The 27,158-nt window shown below is 48.0% G+C and overlaps 1 protein-coding gene across 6 annotated transcripts in view; it reads left to right on the forward strand.

The window, feature by feature from the left end:
* The first annotated feature begins 305 nt into the window (after positions 1-305).
* PEMT (phosphatidylethanolamine N-methyltransferase) overlaps positions 306-27,158 on the forward strand; it is a 107,342-nt gene continuing 80,489 nt past the window's right edge. For 2 of the 6 annotated variants that reach the window (XM_079954017.1, XM_079954014.1), the window contains exons 1-2: positions 1,625-1,804; positions 14,557-14,664. In XM_079954017.1, coding sequence (XP_079810143.1) covers positions 1,742-1,804; positions 14,557-14,664 — 171 coding nt within the window. In that variant the 5' untranslated portion in view covers positions 1,625-1,741. Of the gene's footprint in view, positions 441-1,624; positions 1,805-14,556; positions 14,665-24,826; positions 24,870-25,081; positions 25,173-27,158 lie in introns of those variants that run through there. The other 4 variants (XM_079954019.1, XM_079954016.1, XM_079954015.1 and 1 more) reach the window with 4 other exon arrangements.

The following is a 27,158-nucleotide window of genomic DNA, read 5'->3' on the forward strand; positions in this document are numbered from 1 at the left end:
CCTTTGAAGTTGAAGTAGTGAAAGAAAGGAACTTTCCCACGATATTCTAATTTTTCGAGTTTCACCTGTATTCATAACTCTGGCACTGCCTGAGAGGTTAGTGAGGCTCCGAGCAGGAGACTAGGGGCATCATGGCTGAGTGGGGATTCGAACCGCTGTGCCCTCGTTTTTCCGAAGCAACTGCAAAAGTTGCACTGGAGCTAATGGATCTATCCCCCTGTCCCGGCTGCACTGCAACCTCAGCGTGCTCTGGAAGAGAAGAAAGGTCAGCCAAGATTTGCCAGGCGCCGCGTGCGAGTCTCCAGCTCCGAATCAGCCCACTTTGAACCACTCTCTGCCTGTGTACAGTACAAAGTCCAGGCCTGCCAGGAACCAGCTTAAATGAATTAGCCAGTCTCTTTCGAGCTTCCACCAGCCCAAGAATGAACAATCTTGCAAAGGTCAGTGTCAGAATTCTAATATCTGTCCCCTTTCTCTCTCTCTCTCTGTTGGAACTCTTTCATACATCCCATTTACAGACCCTGTTTTTATTTTTCTATAAGATTTACAGGCATACAAATCGCAAACACACAAATCACATGCATTTCCAATACAGTACTCATATATGTTTGACTTCCCTTCTCCCCTTTTGTGGTTCCTTTTTAATTTTTTTTTTTTTAAGGCTGCATTTTCCACATTTTTAAGCCATTCTTTAATTTCTCTTGATCATGTTTAACTGCTTGGTTTACGTTAACCCTGCTAATTAATTTATTTGCATACAAGAATTTTTCAGATATTCCACAAATTTCCCCCAATCTTTAATAATTTCTTCTTCTTGGTTTCTTATTACACCTGTTAAGCAGACCCTGTTTTCTGCTAAATCACCGTCTCACCAGTATGCCCTGATTTTTGTCTTTACTGTTTTGCTTTATAATCTTTATTTGTAACTTTTTTGTGTGTTTACTGTGTTTCATTTTGCTCGAAATGATTATAAAACCACTTGACAAATGTTTCTGAAATGTGAAGCTGTATATAAATTTGCTTTTAAAAAAAGTATGTGATGAAAAGATAACCACCTCATCTTGTAAAATGGAACACATACACGGGTGCACGTTCAGAGGAAGCTTGCAATATTGTCAGTCAAGCCGCTGTTGCAAAAAAAAAAAAAAGCAGCTAATAAATTTAATAAATAATAATAATAAATCCTAATAATGTCTACTCAGAAGTAAGTCCTGTTGAACTCACTGGGGCTTACTCCCAGGCTAGTGGGTTTAGGACTGGAACCTCCTCAACCCCCAATTTATTTTTTACATATACCCTTTAAAAAAACCCTGTAACGTGTGCATGCCAAGACACGTGTTTACCGCTGCACCAGGGAGCGGGGCTTGTATTCTGTGAGGAATTGGAGGCATCGTGCGTGAAGCTGCCGAGACCCTCCCCCTGCACACGTGCACGGAGGCTGACCCGAAGCTGTTTCGATTCATTCCCAAAGAAGCCCGTTTTCTGCCCGAGGATCCCCGTCCCGCGCGGCTTGCTGGGTTTTGCAGTTCTCCTCGACCACCTGCTGCCGGCGAAGCTTCGGGCGCGTGGGTGGAAGGCAACTACATTTCCCAGCGTGCTTTGCGAGACGCTTGGCGCCACCGGGCAACCAGGAAGCTCCCTCTTTTGCAAATGGCATTGCATCAGGGTGCTGAACCCAACCTCCTTCGGTAATTCCTGTGCGAATTTTATAAAGGTGCAATCATTTAAGCTGCAGTCCTGAATGCATCTCTCGCTGTGTTATTTGGATTGCTGCGAAGGGCTGAGTAATGTGGATTATAGCAAGGTATCTCTCAATATATGTATGCATATTTTGGAAAAAAAATGATTGTATTTTGATTTGCAAAAAGAGGCGCTTCCCAAAGGAGAGGCGGCTTGGGGGAGAGACAGCCCCCCCCCCCCCCGCGGCCCCGTGGATGCAGCCAGCAGGGCTGCAGTAGAAAGCAGCAGCACACGCTATTTCCTTTTGCTGGGCTCCCGTGGAAGACGTTTTGCATTCAGTGGCTATTAACGTCTTAGAAAAAGAAAGAAAACTAGAACTCTCCAAGGCAGAGATACCCAACAAGAGTCTGGCAGCAGGCATAAGAAGCTGTCTTAAAACTGAGTCAGAGCATTGGTCCATATAGCTCAGGACTGTCTACTCTGGCAGGCAGCAGCTCTCCAGAGTTTTCGGATATGGCCGGGGTTGAAACCGGAGGTCTTTTTGCATGCAGAGCAGCAGGCGATATACTCCTGTCCTGCTGACAATTTCAGCATTAGGTGAAAGCCATTTGGGGGAAGACATGGTGGGAAGTGGGTGGCGCTGTGGTCTAAACCACTGAGCCTAGGGCTTGCCGATCAGAAGGTCGGCGGTTTGAATCCCTGTGACAGGGTGAGCTCCTGTTGCTCAGTCTCTGCTCCTGCCAACCTAGCAGTTCGAAAGCATGTCAAAGTGCAAGTACGGTAGATAAATAGGTACCGCTCCGGCGCGAAGGTAAACAGCGTTTCCGTGCGCTGCTCTGGTTCGCCAGAAGCGGCTTAATCATGTTGGCCACATGACCCGGAAGCTGTCTGCGGACAAACGCCGGCTCCCTTGGCCTATAGAGCGAGATGAGCGCGCAACCCCAGAGTCGTCCGCGACTGGACCTTATGGTCAGGGGTACCTTTACCTCTACTTTTTATGGCTGTTAAAAGTACTGCAGTGGACGCTCGGGTTGCAAACGTGATCCTTGCGAGATGCACATTCGTAACCCACGTCTGCACATGTGCGGGTTGCGATTCAGCGCTTCTGCGCATGTGCAAAGCGCGATTTAGCGCATGCACGACCGCTGAAACCCAGAAGTAACCCATTCTGGCACTTCCGGGTTTTGGAGGTCCATAACCCAAAAGTGTCCGTAACCCTGAAGTGTCTGTAATCCAAGGTATGACTGTATAGGAATGGTGCAAATGTGGGTAGAATCAAAATGTACTGAAATTGCAGCTGTAAGTTGCATTGATGGCCACCAGTTTATTGGATGCCTTTTTTAAATATGGAGGAAAGGCTATTAGGCACCTTGGCTTAATTAAGCAGAACCTCAATGTTCAGAGGCAGCAGTATATCACAAAATATTAGCTGATAAAGAGGATTGCAATGCAGAGAGGATTGTTGGTTTCCTGGAGGTAGCTGATGGACGTCTGTTGTGTTGGAAACAAAATAGGTTTCTTGGTGGTCTTTTTGCATGCAGAGCCGGCGATATCCCCTTGTCCTGCTAATCAGCCACAATTTCAGCATTTCCCAGTCTGCAAAGGGTGCTGTGTCTCCTTGCAACATCCTGTAACTTTCCCTCTCCTCCTGCGCCCTTTGTGTTGCCTTCATCAGTTATCTTTTCAGGGAACTCTATGCTTCGCCCCCACCCCAAGCCTTTCTGAGGCTATCTTGACCTGGGAAAACATGCACAGTATTTCAAAGTTGGAGAGGAAAACCCACGTGGGTTAGACTCGCCTCCTGCTGCCTGGTGCCAAAATTCTCATCTGGGAGAAAGCAGCGCCCCGTAAGTTTAACAAATTTGTGCTTTGCTGGCTTAAGAGCTGTGGGTGCTTCTTGCTTACTTGAGTATTCACCCTGATTTGCTTTCAGGGAGAAGAATCTGGAAATCTTACAGGATTTTTTCCACAGTGCAGTTCTGTGTACAGTGCTGCCTCGCAAGACGAAATTAATCCGTTCCGTGAGGCTCTTCATATAGCGGTTTTTTCGTCTTGCGAAGCAAGCCCATTGACAGCTTAGCGGATTAGCGCTATTAGCGGTTTAGCAGCTTTTAGCGGATCAGCTGATAAGCGGCTTAGGGCTTAGGAAAAGGGGGAAAAAAGGGAAAAAACCCCGCAGGAACTCGCAAGACATTTTCGTCTTGCGAAGCAAGCCCATAGGGAAATTCGTTTTGCGAAGCGCCTCCAAAACGGAAAACCCTTTTGTCTAGCGGGTTTTCCGTCTTGCGAGGCGTTCGTCTTGCGGGGCACCACTGTAAATTTATTTGGAAGCTAAATCTTGTTGTTTTCAGTGATGGTTGTCGCCTAGATGAACCTGTTCTCCTCCAGATGTTGTTCTGCTCCATAGAATCAGAGAATTGTAGAGTTGGGAGGGACCCCCAAAAGTCATCTAGTCTAAACCTCTGCAATGCAGGAATCTCAGCTAAAACATCCATGACAGATGGCCGTCCAAGCTCTGCTTAAAAACCTCCGAGGAGAGAGAGTCCCATCACCCCCTGAGGGAATCCGTCTCACTGTCAGACAGCTCTTACTGCCATAAAGTTCTTCCTGATGTTTCGTCGGAATCTCCTTTCTTGGAACTGGAAGCCATGGGTTCAAGTCCTGCCCCCACCATCCCTTGCTCAGGCTGATAGGATCTGGTGTCCAATGAAATCCGTAGGACCACAAGTTGCCCCTGAAAGTGTGTTGTTTAGGCCTGCAGTCTTAGAGTGCTTCCATTTGACCTTTCAATTGAGCGTTCACCCTGATTTGTTTACAAGGAAATTAATGGCATTACATCAGAGGAAGTGTTACTCACACTTTCCAGTTCATTTTCACATAACCTAATGCAAAAAAATTCTGATCTTTTGGAGATGTGTTGCCCCAGACCTCCCAACCAATTATAAGTCTGCATGTCATTGAATCCCACCTGAGAATAGCAAATGATGTGCCTTTTTGTTCTCTGAAGTTTCTCTTAAGGATGGCGCTTTTGGTGATATATAGAAATATGAGTGAAATAACAACCAGCTTTCGGTTTGTGTTTGGGAAAGAAGGTTTAGGCTTCTGTGCTAGAAACTTCTGCCATTGTTTCTCCCCACCTCTGTCTCTCCAGAACTGAAAAATGGTGAATTGCAATTTATTCTAAGAATTAATGGAGGTCATTCTGCTGGGGACTGGGTGCCCTATGGGTTTCTCTCTGGAACAAGGGCCTTGGGAGATAATTGTGAAAATTTGGCAATGAACTTTGGAGCGAAAAAAAATCTGGAGTCTTACGGCATTCACAGGGAGCATGGGTTGTTGTTGTTTTTAGCTACACCGCGGACAAAGAACTGAAGAAAGAATGAATACCTATTGCTGACTTTTTCTTAAGCTAATGCTTGGCTTGGTGGAAGAAGGTGGACAGAGAAAAGTACCCCCCCCCCCAACACCATAGCACTAGAACTGAATGTTGGAAGGTTCAGGACAGGCAAAAGAATGGATTTCTACAAACAGTGCATAGTTAAACTGTGGAACTCACTGCCACATGAAGCAGTGATGGCCTGGATGAAAATAAGGTTAGATAAATTCATGGAGGATAAGGCTGTCAATGGCAACTAGTTTATGATGCCCGGCTCTGCCTCCACGGTTGGAGGCAATGATGCTTCTGAATACAAGTTGCTGGAGAGCATGGAGGTCTTGCATCCTTCTGGTTGGCCACTGTGAGAACAGGATGCTGGACTAGATGGACCATTGGCCTGATCCAGCAGACTTTCCATATGATCTTATTGGGTACTGTGGTGGGATAATGAGCTGCTTGTGCGTTGAAACTGGATCCCTCAGAGCTCACTCAGTGTAGTGAAACCCTGCCTTGAGCGGAGCCCTTCAGCAAGGCTCCGTCAGTCGCTGGTAGAATCTGACAGTGGGCGTTTGCGGAAACGTTTCCAACATAAAAGCTGTTTCACAGACATGCGCCTCCTGGATTCCCTGCGTGACAGTTTCCGGCGAGGGGTGGGGGTCCTTAAAGGCTGTTCTGATACCTCCTCGCTGTTCTCACTGGAAGTATCCCAGAGCCTCCCCTCCGACTCCCTTTCCTTTGGAGCTCCCGCACTCCCCCTACTGGTTCCCTCTTCTGCTGAAGAAGAGGCTCTCCTATTCTCCTGAAGCCTTCTCACCACCTGTCCTTCCGATGGCAGTTCCCTGACATCCACCTCCCCCCCAGGGCCCCCTTCACCCCCTCCCGCCTCCTCTCTTACTGGCGGCGAGGACGGAAATCCCTGGAAGGAACTCCCCTCATCCTCCGAGGATTCAAACACTTCTAACCACGGCCTTCCGCCTCTTTCCCCTTCTTCCTCTCCTTCGTCGGAATCTGTTTCCACCTCCACTTCCGACTCTGGGAACCCTTCAAATTCCCCTTCCTCATCTGTGGTCCCGAAGTGTTCCCTCCCAAACCTTGCCACTGGTTGTGGTTTCCTTGGGAAACGCCGATGAAACGTTTCTATTAAAATCTCGTCTTTGACTTCCTCTGCCGGTACCCATGTGTTTTCTGACTCTTCCTCCCCCTCCCATTCTACCAAGTATTCCACCTGATTCCCCTTCCACCTGGAATCAATGATCCCCGCCACATCCATGTTGCGTTCTCTCTCTTCTATGACGGGTGTCCGGGTCACCTCCCTCTCATGTTCCCCCCACTCACACCCCTCTCTGTATGGCGACAGTAATGACCTGTGAAATACTGGGTGCAATTTCATGTGACTGGGCAATCGGAGTTTGAATGCTACTGGGTTGACCTGCTGTATGACCTCAAAGGGTCCCAACCGTTTGGGTCTCAATTTCTTACACCCTCCCTTGAACGGCAGTCCTTGGGTGGATAGCCACACCCGGTTACCCACCCTTATGGTTTCGCCTTCCCTCCTGTTTCTGTCAGCTTGCTTCTTGTATTCTTCTTTGGCTTTCTCTAAGTTGAGTTGGAGCTGACGGTGGATCGCTTCCATCTCTTCAACAAAAATTTCCGCTGCAGGTACACTCCACCTTCCCCCGCCCTCTCCTGGAAACGCCCGAGGATGACACCCATAATTGGCTAGAAAGGGACTCATCCCTGTGGACACGTTCTCCGCGTTGTTGTAGGCAAATTCTGCCAGAGGTAACCAGTCTACCCAATCAGTTTCTCTGTCCTTTACATAACACCTCAGATATTGTTGCAAAACCCCGTTTGCCCTTTCTGCTTGCCCATTTGTTTCTGGGTGCCTGGCGGTGGAAAAACTTACCTCCACATGCAACATGCTCATTAGTTTCCTCCAGAACCTAGAAGTAAATTGTTTTCCTCTGTCGCTCAAAACCCTCAAGGGGGCGCCATGCAACCTAAAAATGTGCTCCACAAACAACCTTGCGGTTTCTTCCGCTGTCACTGCATGTGAACAAGCTATAAAGTGGCACATCTTAGTTAGTAGATCCACCACCACCATGACCGCGGTTTTCCCTTTGGATCTCGGTAGATCGGTCATGAAGTCTATGGATACCATCTCCCATGGCCTTTCTGGGGTGGGTAAGGGTTCTAATAACCCCGCTGGCGCCAACCTCTCTCCCTTTGCTCTTTGGCACCTGTCGCATCCCCTGACATACTCCCGCACGTCTTCCCGCACCTTGGGCCACCAAAACTCCCTGGTAACCAACCACATGGTCTTGTGCTGCCCGAAGTGCCCCGCCGTGGGGCTGTCATGCAACTGTTTAAGCACCCGCCCTCTTAGTCCCCCACCTGGTATGTAGAGCGCCCCTTTGTAATATAGTTTTCCGTTCTTTTCCTCAAACCCCCCTGCGTTCTCACCTGTCTCCCTGAGTTCCCTAAGTTTCTCTTGGGCATATTCATCGTTTTCAATACCCTCTACCAGTTCTCTTTGCCCCACCAATGCCGCCCCACAAACCCAGTGGTCCTCTGAGATGATATGTCTTTCTTCCGCCCCTCCTTCCCCCTCCAAGTACTCAGGTTTTCTGGAGAGAGCGTCCGCCCTGACATTCTCAGCCCCTGGCACGTAGCGAATTTCAAAATTGAACTTGGAGAACTCTTGCGCCCATCTTACTTGTCTCTGGTTCAATACTCGGGCTGTTCTCCAGTATTCTAGATTTTTGTGGTCTGTCCGCACTTGAACCTTGTGTTGCGCCCCAATCAACAGGTGTCTCCATCTCTTGAACGCTTCGTGGACAGCGAGTAATTCTCTGTCGTACACCGTATAATTCCTCTCAGACTTGTTCAATTTCCTCGAGAAGAAGGCACACGGCCTCCATTCCGACGTATTCGCTCCTGGCTGCAGAAGCACGGCGCCCACCGCTCTGTCAGACGCGTCGGTTTCCACCCTCATCGGCTGCTGCAGATCCACGTGTAAGAGTTGTTCTTCCGAAGCAAACGCCCTCTTTAAACTTTCGAAAGCTCGCTGCGCTTCTTCCGTCCAGACAAATTTCTTCTTGCTGCTGAGACAATCCGTGATGGGGGCTGTTAAATGGGCGAAGTTCTTGATGAACTTCCGATAGAAGTTTCCGAACCCCAAAAACCTCTGCACATCTTTCTTAGTTTTCGGTGGCCTCCATTCCAGCACTGCTTGCACCTTGCTAGGATCCATGGCCAGCCCCTTGTCCGACAACCGGTACCCAAGGAATTCCACCTCCCTGGTGTGAAACTGACACTTCTCCAGTTTCACCCACAGCTGGTTTTCTTGCAGTTTGCTCAGTACTTCTCTTACATCTCGCACATGCTGCTCTTCATCCTCTGAGTACACCAGCACATCGTCCAAGAACGCAGCGCAGTTCTTGTACAGCAATGGTCCTAGTACGTGATTCATGAATGATTGAAATACTGCGGAACCCGCCTGGAGGCCGAAAGGCATAACGCAGTACTCAAATGCCCCCAAGGGGGTGAACATAGTGGTTTTCCACTCATCTCCCTTTCTCATACGTATCAGGTTATACGCCCCCCTCAGGTCCAGCTTGGTAAAAATCTTCCCTTTTCTCACCCGGGTCAGAATGTCATCGATTCTGGGCATAGGGAAGGTCACGGGTTCGGACACTGCGTTTAGGGCCCTGAAATCCACAATTAATCTCGGTTTGTCCGAGTTTTTTTTGTCTACAAAGAACACTGGGCTGCCCCCCACCGCTCGTGACTCCCTGATGAACCCACGCTTGAGGTTTTTGTCAATAAACTCCCTTAGCTCCTGCATCTCTCTGTCAGACATTGCATACACCTTGCCCACTGGCAATTGCGCTCCTGGAAGTAAGTTGATTTGGCAGTCAAAGGGTCTGTGCGGGGGTAGTTTATCTGCTTCCCTTTCGCTGAAGACGTCGGCAAAATCTGCATATTGTCGTGGTACCCTGCCTTGTTCCATTGCTTCTATCTTTGCTAACGTGGCCTGAGTGCCTACTTGGCCCCCTTTTTCTGTGCAGTGTCCCATACAATGTGCTGACCCAAAGGAAACCACTCTCTGATGCCATCCCACAAGCGGATCATGCAGCGCTAGCCAGCTCATCCCCAAAATGATGGGCGCTCCTCCCAACGTGGCTATATTAAACGCTATCCGTTCCATGTGTCTTGCCACCCTCATTGTCATGGGGACAGTCTGCTGGTCTACTTCTCCCCCCAACAGCGCCCTCCCATCAATCGTGGTCACCTGCAGGGGATTTTTTAAAGGAATGGTTTGTATCTGATGGGCGGCTGCAAACTCCTTACTCATAAAGTAGCAGGAGCTGCCTGAGTCTAATAGCGCCTTCACCTTTAGTGGGTGTCCGTTTGCCAGCTCCAGCAATACCTCTATTACAAGAGCTGGTCTTGGGGGTTCTGGCGTGGGCACATTTACTGTTCCTTGGCCTGGCTGCTGTGCCCCGTCGGTGGCAGCCAGGCGTTGGCTTTTACTTGCTCCTTAGCTCCTTCCCCCTCCTCCCCAACAGCCCCCGCCATTCCTTGCCATTCCTTTCTTTGCGGACAAACTCTGGCAAAATGACCTGGCTGTTGGCAGAGAAAACATTTCTTGGCGCCTTTTCCCTCCTTCTTCCGCCCTTCACTGGGGTTTGAAATTGCGCGCGCGCGCGCTGTTCCGATTTCCATCGGCTCTGCTGGCAGAGAGGGCTGCTCTGGCATCTCTGGAATGCGGAAATCCCTCCAACGCTCCCCTTTCCCTTCCCGCTTCTCCAAGGCTCTGGCCTCCTGGCGTGACCCTATGGCCAGCGCTGATTTAGTCAGATGGTCCATAGACTCCGCCCTGGGCCCCCGGGAAAGTTCGTCTTTCACTGCCGAAGATAGTCCTTCTTCGAACAGCATTTGTATCGGTTCCGCTGACAAATCCCATCCTAATTTATGGATCAACATGGTGAACTCAGTCCAGTACTCACGGACAGATCGGTTCCCTTGTTTACACGCCATTAACTGCCTGCGCGCCACTCCCTGCTCAATCTCGCTGGAAAACATCAGATCCATGGCGCGAAAAAACTTCCTTGTGTCCCTTAGGGCTTCATTATTGGCTGCCATTAGTGGCCTCACCCAATCTCTGGCCCCGCCTTCGAGATGCCCAATCACAAAAGCAACCCTCGAATCCTCATCAGGAAAATCATCAAACTGCAGATTGAGGGCATATTGCATCTCTGTCCTGAAGGCTTGATAATTCCTGGGATCACCCCCAAACTTCTGCACCAGTCCTGGCACTTTCCTCGAGAGCTGGGCGGCTTTCCCCTTTTCTGCATCATGAGCCCTCCTCTCCTCCAGCCTCGCCGTTTGCAGAGCTAACTGTACCTCCAACATCCTGTACCTTTCTTCCAGGCTAGGACCGGCTGCAGCTGCTCCCCCATCTCCGGCTCCGGCTGGGTTGCTCATGATGCCTCTCTTTGCACAAGCTGCTTTCAGGGACTGTCAGATTGCTGTGGTGGGATAATGAGCTGCTTGTGCGTTGAAACTGGATCCCTCAGAGCTCACTCAGTGTAGTGAAACCCTGCCTTGAGCGGAGCCCTTCAGCAAGGCTCCGTCAGTCGCTGGTAGAATCTGACAGTGGGCGTTTGCGGAAACGTTTCCAACATAAAAGCTGTTTCACAGACATGCGCCTCCTGGATTCCCTGCGTGACAGTTTCCGGCGAGGGGTGGGGGTCCTTAAAGGCTGTTCTTATACCTCCTCGCTGTTCTCACTGGAAGTATCCCAGAGCCTCCCCTCCGACTCCCTTTCCTTTGGAGCTCCCGCACTCCCCCTACTGGTTCCCTCTTCTGCTGAAGAAGAGGCTCTCCTATTCTCCTGAAGCCTTCTCACCACCTGTCCTTCCGATGGCAGTTCCCTGACAGGTACCAAGAGTGGCTTCTTGGAGAGCCTCTGCCCGTCAGAGTTGGTTACTCCTGTGCCTAATAATAATAATAATAATAATAATAATAATTTTTAGTTAGACCCCGCCCTTCCCACTTCAAAAAACCAGGCTCAGGGCAGCTAACAACAAATTTAAAATACTTAATTGATGCAACAAAAAACAGCATAAAATACAATATAAAACATGAATAACAATAAATTCAGAATTCAAATATCAATTTAGGGGGGAAATCCATCCAGTAAACATTAGATGATCCCCAGGGCTAGCTGGCTGAATTGGTCCTACTTGGGCCAGCGAGGAGACCAGGGGAGAATTAGCTGTGGGATCCCAGAGTGGGTAATCTTCATAAAAAGGGGAGGGGAAGGGAAGGAAGGGGAATAAAAGATCAGGCTAAGTTCAAGTTGAAAGCCAGGCGGAATAGCTCTGTCTTACAGGCCCTGCGGAAGGAAGTTAAATCCCACAGTGCCCTGGTCTCATGGGACAGAGCATTCCACCAGGTTGGAGCCATCACTGAGAAGGCCCTGGCCCTGGTGGAGGATAATCTGACTTCCTTAGGGCCTGGGACCTCTAAACTATGATTATTCATGGACCTTAAGGTCCTCTGCAGGGCTTACCAGGAGAGGCGGTCCCGTAAATACGAGGGCCCTAAGCCACAAAGGTCTGTCCTGGTGAATGGCAGTTAGCTTCATAAGTTTGCATGCGCTCTGGACTTCACGAAGGCTGGTTTCAAAAACCTTAAGGACCCCCAGGGTGAGGTTCTATGGTCAGAAAGTCTCGATGAGAAGGAAATCCAAGATGAATGGGAGTTTCCTAAAGGTGAAATATTGAAGGCCCAAATGCAGACAGTTCCAACAAGAAAGAAAAACGGGAGGCATCTAAAGAAACCATTGTGGCTGCTTAAGGAGCTTGCAGATGAGCTGAGATTCAAGAAGGGCATGTATAAGAAATAGAAGAAAGGAGAAATCACAAAGGAGGAATGTACCTGAGTAGCCAACAGTTGCAGGGGGAAAGTCAGGCTGGCTAAAGCTCAGAATGAGCTCAGGCTTGCAAGAGAGGTTAAAAATAATAATAAAGGTTTGTTTGGCTATGTTCGAAGTAAGAGGAAGAACAAGCAAGCGGTAGGTCCTCTGCGTGGGGAACACAGAGAAATGCAATTGGGTGACAGAGAAAAGGTGGAACTACTCAACACCTACTTTGCCTCCATCTTTACCCAAAAGGAAAGCGATGCCCAGCCTGGTGATAACAGAATTTTAATATACACAAACTGTGTGTGTAAATGTGTAAATGCTATATACTTAAATGTTTGAATATATACATGCAGTGTCTGTTAGGTGCTTACAAAGGCATGAGGCTAAGGTTGGGAAAGCAATCAATCAATCAATCAATCAATCAATCAATCTAGTTCACATTTAAAGACTAGCCTGCCTAATGCACACTTTCGGAAGCTGTACATAAACCGAAGCCGCAGCAATCCTTTGAAAATTCACCATTCTCCCAATCTTCAGCACAGTTCTCAGTCCAGTGAGTGTGTACCATCATGCATGTACTTGGGTGGAAAGCATGCATTGAAATTGCTTTTATGAGTATATTCGGCAAAAATGAGTATATTCAGCAAAATTGTATACATAAATGTATATGAAGAGAGATTTAGGTGGAGGTGCTGATGAATTTTCATGAGATTGTAAGAAGTTCGCAAACGGATGTGGAAAAGTGATTAAGAGTGGAAAACGAGAAGCTGAAATCGACCAGGTCACCCATCCCTGCTTGAAGCGCAAGCACATAATGCACATTTCCCTCTGGGCATGTTAGGATGGCAGATGTCCAGATTTCACTGGCAATGTGCTTTGGAGTGTGGAGAGCCACACTGTAAGCAAAGGGTGTGGTTTTTTAAAAGTTGTAGCTTGGGAAAAAGGAAGGTAGGAGCAGGGGCCCCAGAACCCTTTGCAGAAGACTCCATGTACGACAGAGCCCTTGCATTCATCGACACATGACACTACAGGTATTTTTGGATCAAATTATCACAAAATTGCAAGTATAACTGGCACGGAAGTCCCACTAAATACCCTTCATAATTGCCTTGTGGATATCTAAAGGAACTTGGTACCAAGGACGGAAGGAAGTTAATTTCTCCTCTGCTGTTTGCAAACCCTTAATAGTTTTACACCTAGGTAAGCAACAGATATATCTTCAATTAATACATCTCAGCATAACTGTTGGGTTAATATCAGCTGTTTAAAATTAGCTCCGCCTCTCAAGAGATGGTCAGATAAAATATGCTAAAAATGATGGGGTGAAATAAAATACGACAGGCTGTTTTTTTCAGAACACATCCTGTTGCCAATGGCCTGTCTCGGCCAGCATCCTGTTCTCACAGGGACCAAAAGGATGTCCCAGAGGTCCTCCAGGATCATAGAGGTGTTACTAGAAGGGCCTTCTGCTTGGTTGCGAGTTGTCATTGAGTACAACCTGGGATGGGCTGTGCAAGGCAGAAATTGCCAGTGTTTTGCATGTTCTTACAAGAAGAGGAGCCTTGGGCAGGGAGGGATATACACAATTATAATAAATCAGGGCCTCCTCAGAAGTAGAGCATCTGCTTTGCATGCAGAAGGCCCAAGTTTTAATCCACAACATCTCCAGATGGGATTGGCAATGTCTTACGTTTTGAAACCCTAGACAGTGACTGTCCACCTGTGTGGACAATGCAGAGTTAGGTCTGACTCAATATAAGACTGCCGCTTATGTTCCAGAATGCGGCAGCTAGACTGGTGACTGGGAGTGGCTGCTGGGACCACATAACACCAGTCTTGAGAGACCTACATTGGCTCCCAGTATGTTTCTGAGCGCAATTCAAAGTGTTGGTGTTGACATTTAATGCCCTAAACGGCCTCGGCCCAGTATATCTCAAGGAGCATCTCTACCTCCAGCGTTCTGCCCGGACCAGCTCCAAGGGCCTTCTGGTAGTTCCCTCACTGCGAGAAGCCAAGTTACAGGGAACCAGGCAGAGGGCCTTCTCGGTAGTGGCGCCCGCCCTGTGGAACGCCCTCCCGTCAGATGTCAAAGAGAAAAACAACTACCAGACTTTTAGAAGACATCTGAAGGCAGCCCTGTTCAGGGAAGTTTCTAATGTTGAACAGACTACTTTGTTGGAAGTCGCCCAGAGTGGCTGGGGAAACCCAGCCAGATGGGCGGGGTATAAATAATAAATTATTATTATTATTCCTTATCCACAATGATTGATATGTATGGGTAAGCCATGGTTAGCATTCCAGACATTCAGACCAACCATGGTTTGTGCCCCTTCTCTACCTCCACCCCCCGTTTTCTGGGAACCCTAAGATGTTTCCCAAATGGTAGATCAGTGTCCCAAACCATGGTTTTGTTGGTACACCTGGAATGCACAAAGTATAGTTCAGAGTCTCGAGTATGATTAGCACAAACCACGTGGTTCGTGTTTCATCTGAAGCAGCCCTGTGTGGAAGCTCTTGCTGAGTGCTAAACATGGTTGCCCCAACTAATTTTCACTGTACTTTGCAGGTTGATCTCTCGGCCATGTCTCTGCTCCTTGATTTCGTGGATGTGACCGACCCCAGCTTTGGGATAGCTGTCCTCTGCATCGCCTTTAACCCTCTTTTCTGGAATCTGGTATGTTTTGTCTATTTTGCCAATTCACTGACCGGGAGTTGTATTTTTAGGTTTTCTGCCTAGCAGAGGCAGTCACCATGGTTTGGCCTAGTTCTGCACCAGCGTTAGTGAACTTTTTCAGTGAGTGATGGGTTTTCTTTGTTTCCTCCTCCAGTGCTTGAATGCCCTTGACTCTTTGAACTCTTCCTTTCCTTTCTCCCCTTATGATTTTATTATTATTATTATTACTGTTCTGAGGAGACACAGAGGCTGCAATCAATTGCTTTTACTCTGCCATGATTGCACGGTGTGGGGATTGAAAAGCCAATCAATTGGAAAGCGGTGAGCTCAGGATAGTGCTGGCAAGCCGCAGTTGATGAGCTCTGCAGAGGCAAACAGGAGTGCACAAGAAAATGTTTGTCCAAGATCTGCAAATCTTAAGACTGCCTCTTTCTCATGCGGGTCAACCTCTCTTGACTTGGTCTTTGTCATGTACTCTGGCCACAATCCTCCGTCTAGCTCAGAGGCAGACACCCACCCCTCACAGGACCATTCTGTTTGGATGGCAGCCCTGCAGTCATCCCTCACTGTCTCCGTGCTGTAGGAGCCAGTGGTTACAAACTAGGTCTGTTTAAAGGAGCAGACAGCTGCTCATATGGGGTGGGGCTAAGAGGACCAGGCCATCCAGCCTTCAGCAGATCTCAGAAGAGTTCAGCATGCAGCTGAGGCAACAGATCTCCCAGAGGGAGTCCTAGCAAGCTCTCTCTGCTGGGAGCTCTCCAGGGTCCTGACTAGATACTTTTTTGCTCCACTGTGCATGCTGCCACCCTGGTCAGGATCTGGCAGTTCCTACTACATGTGACTGGACTGCTTGACTTCCCTTGACCCTGCTGTCTGGGCTGCCCAATCGGTGAGTGTCATGGTGCCGACACAGCTCTCCTGGAAGTAGGTGCGACATCCTTGCTCCATTTGCCTTTGCTTGTATGTGTGTGAAGTCCACTCAGTAGCAGTGAGGGTGTAGAGCAGCCTTTCTCAACCTGTGGGTCCCCAGATGTTGTTGAACTACAACTCCCATCACCCCTAGCTAGCAAGGCCAGAGCTCAGGGATGATGGGAGTTGTAGTCCAACAACATCTGGGGACCCACAGGTTGAGAACCGCTGGTGTAGAGTCTTCACTGCAGCTGCCCCTAGGCTTGACCTGGTGGTGGACGCCAGAAGTAACTCTGCCTTTTCACGCTACAAGACCCAGCCTATTTTGGGCCTCTCTTGGTAGACAATCTGAGAGAAGGACGGTGCTGGGTTTATTTATTTATTTTTCACTAGGTGCTAGATTTTTCCTTTGTTGCCTAGTTTTTGTTGTCTAGCAACCAAGAGAGCTACAGCCCTTTCCCCCAAAGTCAACAGGAAGGCAGGAAGCTGCCTTGTCTCCTGATCCATGTGGCTCAGTGTTGCCTGCACTGACTTTCAGCAGTTCACCAGGGCTCCCAACCCTACCTGGAAATGCCAGGGGGTGAGCCATCTTCGTGAAAAGCTCATGCACTACCACTGAGCTTGGGTCCGTCCCACCAGCCTTCTAGAAACTTCTATTTCTGCCAGTCCCAAAATTCGACAGATGTTTCACCCGGGCAGGAGCCTCTGCAGCTACCCCTGAAGTTTCACTTTGTGTGAGTGCTGGCGGCCGCTCAGAGTGATAGCTACAGCGGCAGCCAGAAGATCAAGGCAGGAGGGGGGCATTAAAGTTCCAATTTAGCAGCAGCAAGATGACTAAGAGGAAATGAGCTTCGCTGATTTTCTGCAGCCCCTCTAGTCTCATTGGCTGAGGATATGCCACCCATCATGCCGAGATATTAGATGAATTACCCGCAGCGGCTGTCAGGAAAAAAAGAAGGCATTGACAACAGAGTTATCGGAACAAAGGGAGGGAGGGAGCAAATGCTGAGGGAGCAATGGAAGCTGGGTAAACAGTTGCAGTCAGATGACTTCTGGGATAGGGCAATGTTTTTCTTTTCTTTTTTTTAACCTTTGGTCAATCTTTATTGAGTTGAAACGAATACATCCATACAGTATTTGCCATTACAAGCTTAGACAACATAAAGAAAGAAAGAAAAGAAAAACGTGAAATTAGGACAAGTGTATAAAAATCAAGGAAAAAATAAGAGAAAAAACAGGAAGATCATTTTGGGATGTTCATCTTCACCACCGAGATTCTACCCTATAGCAAGAGATGTAATTTTTTCCAGGTTTCCATTTTTTTTCTTAATCTCCTTCCACGTTTTGACATAATTGTCCTCATATAGGTTGATACTTTTTCTTGAAATCCAGACCCCTAGATATTTTAATTTATTCTTTTATCTCTAAGCCCGTCATTTCTTGAAGTTCTTTGTTCTCTTCTGTACTTAGATGTTTAGTTAGCATTTTAGTTTTTGGGTAGTTTACTTTTAGGCCTGCTGTTTCCCCATATATTTTAATTAATTCCAACGCCACGGGAATGCTTTGCTCCGGATCTTGTGTTGTTATTATTAAGTCATCTGCGAATGCCCTGACTTTATAGGATTTTCCCTGCAGTTACAACTCCTCTGTCATGGATGCTTTATGGTCCTTGACCACTGGCTACGCTGGCAGGCAGGGTGACAGGAGCAAACCAGTAGCAGATGACATGAAGTAAGTGGAGTTCCCCCTTTATTAGAAAGAAGAAGGGGAAAAAACGAGGATCTGTACAGGAGTGTCAGGCCTAATGAGTACAGCCACTCTTTTTTGGTAGCTCTTGCCTCTATGAAGTAGTTGCTGAGACTGAAGGTTCCCACAGATCATAGCTGTCAACCGTCCCTTATTTGGCGGGAAAGTCCCTTATCCCAGCGCCGTGTCCCGCTGCTGTCCCTTATCATAGAATCATAGAGTTGGAAGAGACCACAAGGGCCATCGAGTCCAACCCCCTGCCAAGCAGGAAACACCATCAGAGCACTCCTGACATATGGTTGTCAAGCCTCTGCTTAAAGACCTCCAAAGAAGGAGACTCCACCACACTCCTTGGCAGCAAATTCCACTGTCAAACAGCTCTTACTGTCAGGAAGTTCTTCCTAATGTTTAGGTGGAATCTTCTTTCTTGTAGTTTGGAACCATTGCTCCGTGTCCGCTTCTCTGGAGCAGCAGAAAACAACCTTTCTCCCTCCTCTATGTGACATCCTTTTATATATTTGAACATGGCTATCATATTACCCCTTAACCTCCTCTTCTCCAGGCTAAACATGCCCAGCTCCCTTAGCCGTTCCTCATAAGGCATCGTTTCCAGGCCTTTGACCATTTTGGTGATGATGTCCCTTAAATTTCCCGGGTTTCAAAGGAAGCAGCTCCTCTCCCTCCCTCCCTCCCTGCCGGCCAGGGAGGAGGGAGTCTCCAACTGTGTTTCTTGGCTGTGTTGCTCACCCAATAAGGAGTCTAAGAATGAATGGGGGGTGGAGCTTGCATGCCTTGTTCCAGTCAAATCGGCCGCGTTGCCCGGGGACTCGCCTTTGCTCAGTGCTTCCCAGTGGAGAGGTGACGGTGGTTTTCCTTGCTGCATCCCCTTTGCCGGGTTGCTGCACTGTGGGAACCTCCGCTTGAGGCTTCGTTTGGCTGCTGGCTGGGCTTTCTGCCTTTGGCTCGGAGGGGCTCAGAAGTTGAACATACCTGTGCCCAGAAAATCCCTTATTTTGGCTGCTGATCCCTTATTGTCGAGGCTGCTGGTCCCTTATTTTCAAATCTGTAAGTTGACAGCTATGCCACAGATGCCTAAGTCCCCTCTTCTCCAGGGCATTTCACCAGCAATTGGAGACTGCACCTGTGTGAAGGCTGTCACTGCCTGTTTCAGCCCTCTTCTAGTTCTGGGAGACGAGGGTGTGGAGGGGACGGGGAGACACCCAGGCCTCTTCACCAGCCAGATTCATTTCTGCCTCTTGGCCTCCCTCCAACCATTCACCTGCTTCAGCTTCTGCCTCTGATTCTGGACTGCTCTCTGCCACAGACTCTCCCTGCTCACAAAGCCCTGTTCCCTCTTGAGCTTCCCACACTTCCTCCTCCTGATCTTCTCCCTCTTCCCACCCATCATTGCCCCACCACTACGCCCTGGGCTCTGAGCCTTCTTCCCTTCGTGGTTCCCCAGCTGGTTCTTCTCACCACTCTTCTGTGTCCAATCAGTCCAGGACACAGGGTCTGATGGGAGCTGGGAGTCCAGCCACGTCTAGAGGGCCTCAGGTTCCTTCTCCCTGAGTGAGGAGGATCTTGGTTGGGTAGGAGGGTTTGGAGAAGACATCTGTCTGGAGCTCTGGTGAGCGGGTGCCCACTGAAGAGCACGAGAAGAGCCTGCTAGATCTTGCCACTGGCCCATCCTGTTCTCACAACCAGATGCTTGTGGGGAACCTGGAAGCAGGATTTGAGCCCTGGTTTTCAAGGCAATTCTCCCCTCCTGTGGCTTCCAGCAACTGCTACTCAGAAGCATTACTGCCACTAAGCATGGAGGCAGAGCACAGCTGTCATGGCTAATAGCCATTGATAGCTTTCTCTTCCTCCTCCAGTTGACTTGTAAAGCTATCTAAGATGGTGGCCATCACTGCCTCCTTGGAAGAAATGGTTGTAATAATAATAGTAATATTTTTTTATTTATACCCCGCCTTTCCTGGTTCAAAAACCGGGCTCAGGGGAGCTAACAACAAATTTAAAACACTTAATTGTAAAAGCAGCATAAAATACAGTATAAAAACATGAATAACAATAAAATTCAAAATCTAGAAATCAATTTAGGGGAAATAAGCATTAGATAATGTCCAGGGCTAGCTGGCTGAATTGGTCCTACTTGGGCCAGCGAGGAGGCCAGGGGAGAATTAACTGTGGGGTCTCAGAGCGGGTGATCTTCATAAAAAGGGGAGGGGGAAGGAAGAGAAGGGAAATAAAAGATCAGGCTGAATTCAAATTAAAGGCCAGGTGGAATAGCTCTGTCTTACAGGCCCAACGGAAGGAGGTTAAATCCTGCAGGGCCCTGGTCTCATGGGACAGAGCATTCCACCAGGTCGGAGCCATCACTGAAAAGGCCCTGGCCCTGGTGGAGGATAGTCTGACTTCCATAGGGCCCGGGACCTCTAAACTATGGTTATTCATGGACCTTAAGGTCCTCTGCGGGGCAGACCAGGAGAGGCGGTCCCGTAGATACAAAGATGGTCCACTCTGGAGACTGGATGATGTTCCAGAATGCAATGAATTATCTTCATAACTTAACCCAGCGGCGTTGTCCTGTTCCTGACCTGACGCACCCCCCATTTCATCCTTGCAGTTTTGGAAAGAAGAATTGAATACGGAATGTGGAAAGATGTCACATGGAACATGTACCCATGCCTTCTTCCTTACCAGTTCCAGCTGGGCAAGGTGCATGTGGCTAGGAACGGGAACAGGAAAAGTAGGCTCACATTCTAGAAGGGCAGTGTGGAGTAGTGGTTAGAGTGTGTTGGACTAAGACCTGGGAGGCTAGGGTTCAAATCCCCACTCGGCCACACACACACAAAACTCACTGGGTGCCTCTCAGCCTAACCTATCTCTCAGGGTTGTTGTGCAGATTAAATGAGGAGGGAGAAAACACATCACCTTGTGCCCCTTGAGAGAAAAATGGGATGTAAATGCAATTGAAATTCATTCATTCATTTACTCACTTACTCACTTCCTGATCAGAAACAGTCAGCTGTTATCAGTTGCCTGCAGGGAGTAAGGCCCTTTTGGAAACTGTTCTTCAGAGCCATTTTGATGTTGATGTCTAACTGTCGCTGCTCACCTTTTTCGGGGAGCGATTGTCCCCACACCAGACAGTGAGTTAAAAGGGAGGATTGTTCATCCCATTCCTTCTGGCCTTTTGATTTCAGAAATAGAGGTGACCTTTCTCATACCCCCCTTTTTTGAATAATGACATTTCCAGAGGGTGGTGTGGTTTGATGCTCTTGAATCTGCCTGGGAGGGAGAGAGAGAGAGAGAGAGAGAGAGATGCTGGCGGCTGAGACTTTCTCTCCCTGGCTGAAAGGCATTGATCATCGACGCTTTGTCAACCTGTAAAGCGAGCAAGGTTCTAAGTAGGCTAACTCATAACTCCGACACCTGGGGATGATGGACAAAAGCTTTGTCGGCTGCTAAATATAGTTTTCCAATGACTCGGCATGTCTGAGTTATACACAAAGGCGTGACAAACTGGGTCATTCAACTGGAGATATTTGATGCATCCGTGGATAGGATTCTGCCCCAGTCACAGACATCAAAACTGTGAGTGGGGCGAGGCAATACACTCTTATTTTGTGGGGGGCAGCAGTGCTGGCCATCTTCCCCCCTTCTTTAGCTCCCCTCAAGCAGGTGTCATTTTGCTAAGAAGGTGAACTGCAGCCGAGGAGAACCGCTGCTGCGTCTGGCAAATAAAAGGCAGAATGGAAAAACCATGCCTTACACCCTTGGTGACAGCAGGGAGAAAGATGAATGGCATACTTAAGATTATTAGGAAGGGGATAATCCTTTTTTGGGGCGGAAGGAGGGCTTCCAGAAGGCATCTGGTTGATCCTCTTGAGAAGCAGGATGCTGGACTAGGTGGACCTTTGGGTAAGTTAAAAAGGCAAAGTACCCCTGGATGGTGAAGTCCAGTCAAAGGCGACTCTGGGGTTGCAGCGCTCATCTCGCTTTCAGGCCGAGAGAGCCGGCGTTTGTCCACAGATAGCTTCTGGGTCATGTGGCCAGCAGGACTAAACTGCTTCTGGCACAATGGGACACCTTGACGGAAACCGGAGCGCACAGAAACGCCGTTTACCTTCCCGCCACAGCGGTACCTATTTATCTACTTGCACTGGTGTGCTTTCAAACTGCTAGGTAGGCAGGAGCTGGGACAGAGCAACGGGAGCTCACTCCATTGCGGGGATTTGAACCGCCGACCTTCTGACTGGCAAGCCCAAGAGGCTCAGTGGTTTAGACTACAGTGCCACCCGCATCCCTTGGGTACCTGTCTCTTGGTCACTCTTTCTTGTTTGCTCACCATGTCATTCTTGTCATTTGCCAGCAGGGGGCACTAGAGGAGCAACATACTTTCTCCTCCCATCAGCTTTGAACGCACCCGGTTGATATTATTCCCCTCCCACCCGCTTGGACGCCTCTTCTAATGACATTTTACGACCAAGCACTTGAGGTTCGCGGGGAGAGAGAGAGAGAGAGAGAGAGAGAGAGAGAGAGAACAGAAACATATTTATCTCTTTCCTCTCTCGGTTTCCTTTTCTTATTTACCTTTGATGAAATAAATGACTGGGCACCACTTGGAGTGTATATTGTGCTCTCTGTTATTTTGTGTGTGAAAGTGGAAAGCAGGAATCGACACTTTAGATAATGGCTTTGTCTGTTGGGACCAGATTCCTGGAACTCATTAGGCACTCCAGTTCCTGCTGGGTGTTTGCAAATGGCTTTGGAAAGGTTCCTGACAACCTCGCTTGGGTTCTCGTTAAAACCCCCAAGCCATTACCTGAGGGTGTGGGTGCATGCCAGGGCAGGTGGCCGAGCAGTGCTGAGATAACTCTTGGGACAGCCTTATTCCTTGTGCGCCCAGTAGATCACTGCAATGTGCGGGAGTGTATCTCCTGCAAATTCCAAAGAACTCAAGCTTGTTTTGTAGTACAGTCATAACCTCGGGTTACAGATGCTTCAGGTTGCGGGGTTTTTTTTGGGTTACGGACCCGCCGAAACCCAGAAGTACTGGAATGGGCTACTTCCGGATTTTGGGGGCCGTGCATGCACAGAAGCGCTAAATCGCTCTTTGCGCATGTGTAGAAGCACAACCCGCACGTGCGCAGACGCGCCACTGCGGGTTGCGAACTCTGCGGGTTGCGAACGTGCATCCCACATGGATCACGTTCGCAACCCGAGTGTCCATTGTACAGTAGTACCTTGGTTCTCAAACGCCTTGGTTCTCAAAATCTGAAAACCCGGAAGTAAATGTTCTGGTTTTTGAACAATTTTCGGAAGCTGAACGTCCGCTGTGGCTGTTGCCTATTGTTTCTGGGGCGCCTGCACCAATCTGAAGCTGCGCCTTGGTTTTTGAACACTTCAGAAGTCAAACGGACTTCCGGAACGGATTAAGTTTGGTGCTTTTGTTTTTGCTATTTATTTTGCGTTTTTGAGACTTTTTCGGTTCATTTGTTTTTGTGACTGTGTGGAACCCAGTTCAGCTACTGATTGATTGATTGATTGATTGATTGTGTGACTGTGGAAATGGATAAAAGCCCCCCATCCAAACAATGACTATCATCAGTTCAGGGAAGAAAAATAAATATTCATTTTTATCTACAATACTGTCTTATTTATTTTATAGTACAGTACATAGATTATTGCTTTCTTTTTATGGATCAATGGTCTCGTTAGATAGTAAAATTCATTCTAAATTGCTGTTTTAGGGGTTGTTTTTAAAAGTCTGGAACGGATTAATCCGTTTTGCATTACTTTCTTTGGGGAAGCGTGCCTTGGTTTTCAAATGCTTTGGTATTGGAACGGATTAAGTCTGAGAACCAAGGTACCACTGTATCGCCAGGTCAAAAATTATGAAACCAATGTCACAAAGTGGGCTTCAATCTGCGTGGCCCCTCTCTAGGACCCAACTCCTTTGTCCCCTTCCTGCTTATTTCCTCTTCTGGCTCCAGTGTTTAATGGGGTCCAGTTGTGCCTTCTGAACCCGCTCATATTCCGTTCATGTTCCTAAGGACAGCAAGAGAGGATGCAGCCATAATAATAATAATAATAATAATAATAATTTTTATTTATACCCCGCCCTCCCCAGCCAAGACCAGGCTCAAAGCGGCTAACAACCGATATAAAAACAAATTGATTGAAATACAACTTAAAAAACAAGATTAAAATACAGCATTAAAACATTAAAATGCAGCCTCATATCAGTGGAAACTCAAATCAAAAACGTCTCGCATTGCCATCCCACAGCCCCTGGTTTTCAAGGCATGCTGTCTCTGAACATGAGAGTTGCAGCCAGATGGCTAGTAAAAGCAGACCAACTTTCCAGGAATTTACCTTTTCCCCTTTTGCAACGGTCTCTGAGCTAGAGGTCACTGCCCAGCCTTGCAAATAAGCCAGTGAAAATTACTAGTCTGCCTTTTGTTTTCCACTAGCCTGCAAAGAGGCTAGAAAGTCTGTTTCTCTGCTGACTGCGACCCCCTCCTTCACAGCCGAACTTGAGTGATACTTGTAAACACAACAAATACCGTTTGTGGAGTTGTTGTTGTGAATAAAGATGGCGTCCGGCACGTTTCTTCCTGCGCCACTGGCCGTCCATGCCGATCAAAAACAACTTCAGCTCTCATAGCTCTCATTGTTGTTGTTTAGTCGTTTAGTCGTGTCCGACTCTTTGTGACCCCACGGACCAGAGCACGCCAGGCACTCCTGTCTTCCACTGCCTCCCGCAGTTTGGTCAAACTGATGTTCGTAGCTTAGAGAACACTGTCCAACCATCTTGTCCTCTGTCGCCCCCTTCTCCTTGTGCCCTCCATCTTTCCCAACATCAGGGTCTTTTCCAGAAGTCTTCTCTTCTCATGAGGTGGCCAAAGTCTTGGAGCCTCAGCTTCAGGATCTGTCCTTCCAGTGAGCACTCAGGGCTGATTTCCTTCAGAATGGATCGGTTTGATCTTCTTGCAGTCCATGGGACTCTCAAGAGCCTCCTCCAGCACCAGAATTCAAAAGCATCAATTCTTCGGCGATCAGCCTTCTTGTGGAGAATATTGTTTGTGGAGTAGACAGGAACAATATTAAAGAATATAAAACTGTGTGGGGAAAACGACGACAGTATAAACAGTACAATGAGAATGATTGGAAGACTCGTTTTGTCAGAAGTCTTTTTTTATTTAAGTGTTTAATTAAGTATTAATTAGGAAGATTAAGGGGTTTTTTATGTACGTAAATTTGCATTTCTTCTTTCTGTATTTTCTTTTCTTTTTTCTTAATTCTTTTTTCTTTAATTTTCTTTTTGTAGTATGAGATTGTAAATTCTTTGTATAAGTGTGTAATTTAAATTAAGAAAGATTATTATTTAAAAAAAGGGAAATGCAGGCCAGTAATCTCTTTGCGAATCACTTCTCTCTCTTTTTTTAACTATGCATTTTAGTGGAAGAGTGATACACAGCCCCAGCGTAGGCAGCCAGCCCAGAAGCCAAGCAGACAGACCAGCGGAAGGGAAATGAAGTCAGGTGTCTCTCTTTTGCGATTTCTCTGATTTCATGCGATTTCATGGGATTCTAGGCACTCACCTGTATGGAATTCCTGGTCACCTATGGCGACCAGTCTGATTGCTAAATGCCAGGGCGTCATTCTTATAGCAATAACATCTTTCAGGCAAAGCGAGCAACCCCCCTCTTCTGCAACAATATAAAATAATGCGTCCCTCTTTTGTTACGTGCAGGCTTGTGGCTGTCGTTACAGGGGAAGGCTGAACACAATTTGGTTTTAAAAAAGCACTCACCACCAGTCACATGGTTTCACTCCGTTCTGACGTATACATAGCTCAGTTTTGTTTTGTTGCTAATGCCATTGATTTTAGAGCGCTTGCCAAATTGGAGGGGCACCGGCGAGGGCAAGCACATTCTGGCAGATGGGCTTAGCCGTTTGCAGGCAAGATGTGCTCCCTGCTGAGAGCGGTGTTCCGTTTGGTAAAACATTAACTCTAAAATGTGATTTCTGCTTACAGCATGGCACGTTTTTTATATATATAAGCGATGGGAAGCAGGATCAAGGAGGTTGTGTCTGCAGGGGACACCCCCTTTTACCGGCTTGGAATTCCAGCTGGTGAATGGAAGGAAGAATCTGGGATCCTTCTGCGTTTAAAACTTCCCTAAACAGGGCTGCCTTCAGATGTCTTCTAAAAGTCAGACAAAACAAAATAAAAAAATTCCTTCCAGTAGCACCTTAAAGACCAACTAAGTTAGTTCTTGGTATGAGCTTTCGTGTGCATGCACACTTCTTTAGATACACTGAAACAGAAGTCACCAGACCCTTCTATATAGTGAGAAGGTGGGGAGGGGTATTACTCAGAAGGGTGGTGGGAATGGGTGATTGGCAGATAGCTGTGATGAGCCTGTTGACGACTCTTAACGACTGCAATAGGTCTTACAGGAAAAAACAAGGGGTGAGAAGGTGAAAAATGGCTTTGTCATGTATAATGAGATAAGAATCCAATGTCTTTGTTCAGACCTTCTCACTATATAGAAGGGTCTGGTGACTTCTGTTTCAGTGTATCTGAAGTGTGCATGCACACGAAAGCTCATACCAAGAACTAACTTAGTTGGTCTTTAAGGTGCTACTGGAAGGAATTTTTTTATTTTGTTTTGACTATGGCAGACCAACACGGCTACCTATCTGTAAAAGTCAGATAGTTGTCTATTTCCTTGACATCTGACAGGAGGGCGTTCCACAGGCCAGGCACCACTACCGAGAAGGCCCTTTGCCTGGTTCCCTGTAACCTCACTTCTCGCAATGAGGGAACCACCTGAAGGCCCTCGGCGCTGGATCTGTGTCCGGGCTGAACGATGGGGGTGGAGACGCTCCTTCAGGTATACTGGGCCAAGGGCATTTAGGGCTTTCAAGGTCAGCACCAACACTTTGAATTGTGCTCGGAAATGTACTGGGAACCAATGTAGGTCTTTCAGGACTGGTGTCATATGGTCTCAGCGGCCGCTCCCAGTCACCAGTTTAGCTGCCGCATTCTTCTAGATAATCAGGCATGGAAGACCTGCGACCTCCTGATGTCAGACTAAAATTCCTTCTGAATCCCAGTTGCTTGAAGCTACAAGAGGGGAGGGACGCGGGTGGCGCTGTGGGTAAAACCTCAGTGCCTAGGACTTGCTGATCGTATGGTCAGCGGTTCGAATCCCCGCGGCAGGGTGAGCTCCCGCCGTTCGGTCCCAGTTCCTGCCCACCTAGCAGTTTTAAAGCACCCCTAAGTGCAAGTAGATAAATAGGTACCGCTTTATAGCAGGAAGGTAAACGGCGTTTCCGTGTGCGGCGCTGGTGCTGGCTCGCCAGTTGCAGCTTCGTCACGCTGGCCACGTGACCAGGAAGTGTCTTTGGACGGCGCCGGCTCCCGGCCTCTTGAGCGAGATGAGCACGCAACCCTAGAGTCGGTCACGACTGGCCCGTACAGGCAGGGGTACTTTTACCTTTACCTTTAATACAGTGATGGCCAAACTTGGCCCTCCAGCTGTTTTGGGACTACAACTCCCATCATCCCTAGCTAACAGGACCAGTGGTCAGGGATGATGGGAACTGTAGTCCCAAAACAACTGGAGGCCCAAGTTTGGCCATCACTGACATAATAGGTATGTATCTAAAGTCATTTGCCCATGCTGCCATGCAAGCAGTCCATGCAGAATGTAGGCACCATATACAGTGGTGCCTCGCAAGACGAAATTAATCCGTTCCGTGAGGCTCTTTGTATAGCAGTTTTTTCGTCTTGCGAAGCAAGCCCATTGACAGCTTAGCGG

This window comes from Podarcis cretensis (assembly GCF_951804945.1).
Source record: "Podarcis cretensis genome assembly, chromosome: 14".
In the NCBI taxonomy this organism is placed as follows: domain Eukaryota; kingdom Metazoa; phylum Chordata; class Lepidosauria; order Squamata; family Lacertidae; genus Podarcis; species Podarcis cretensis.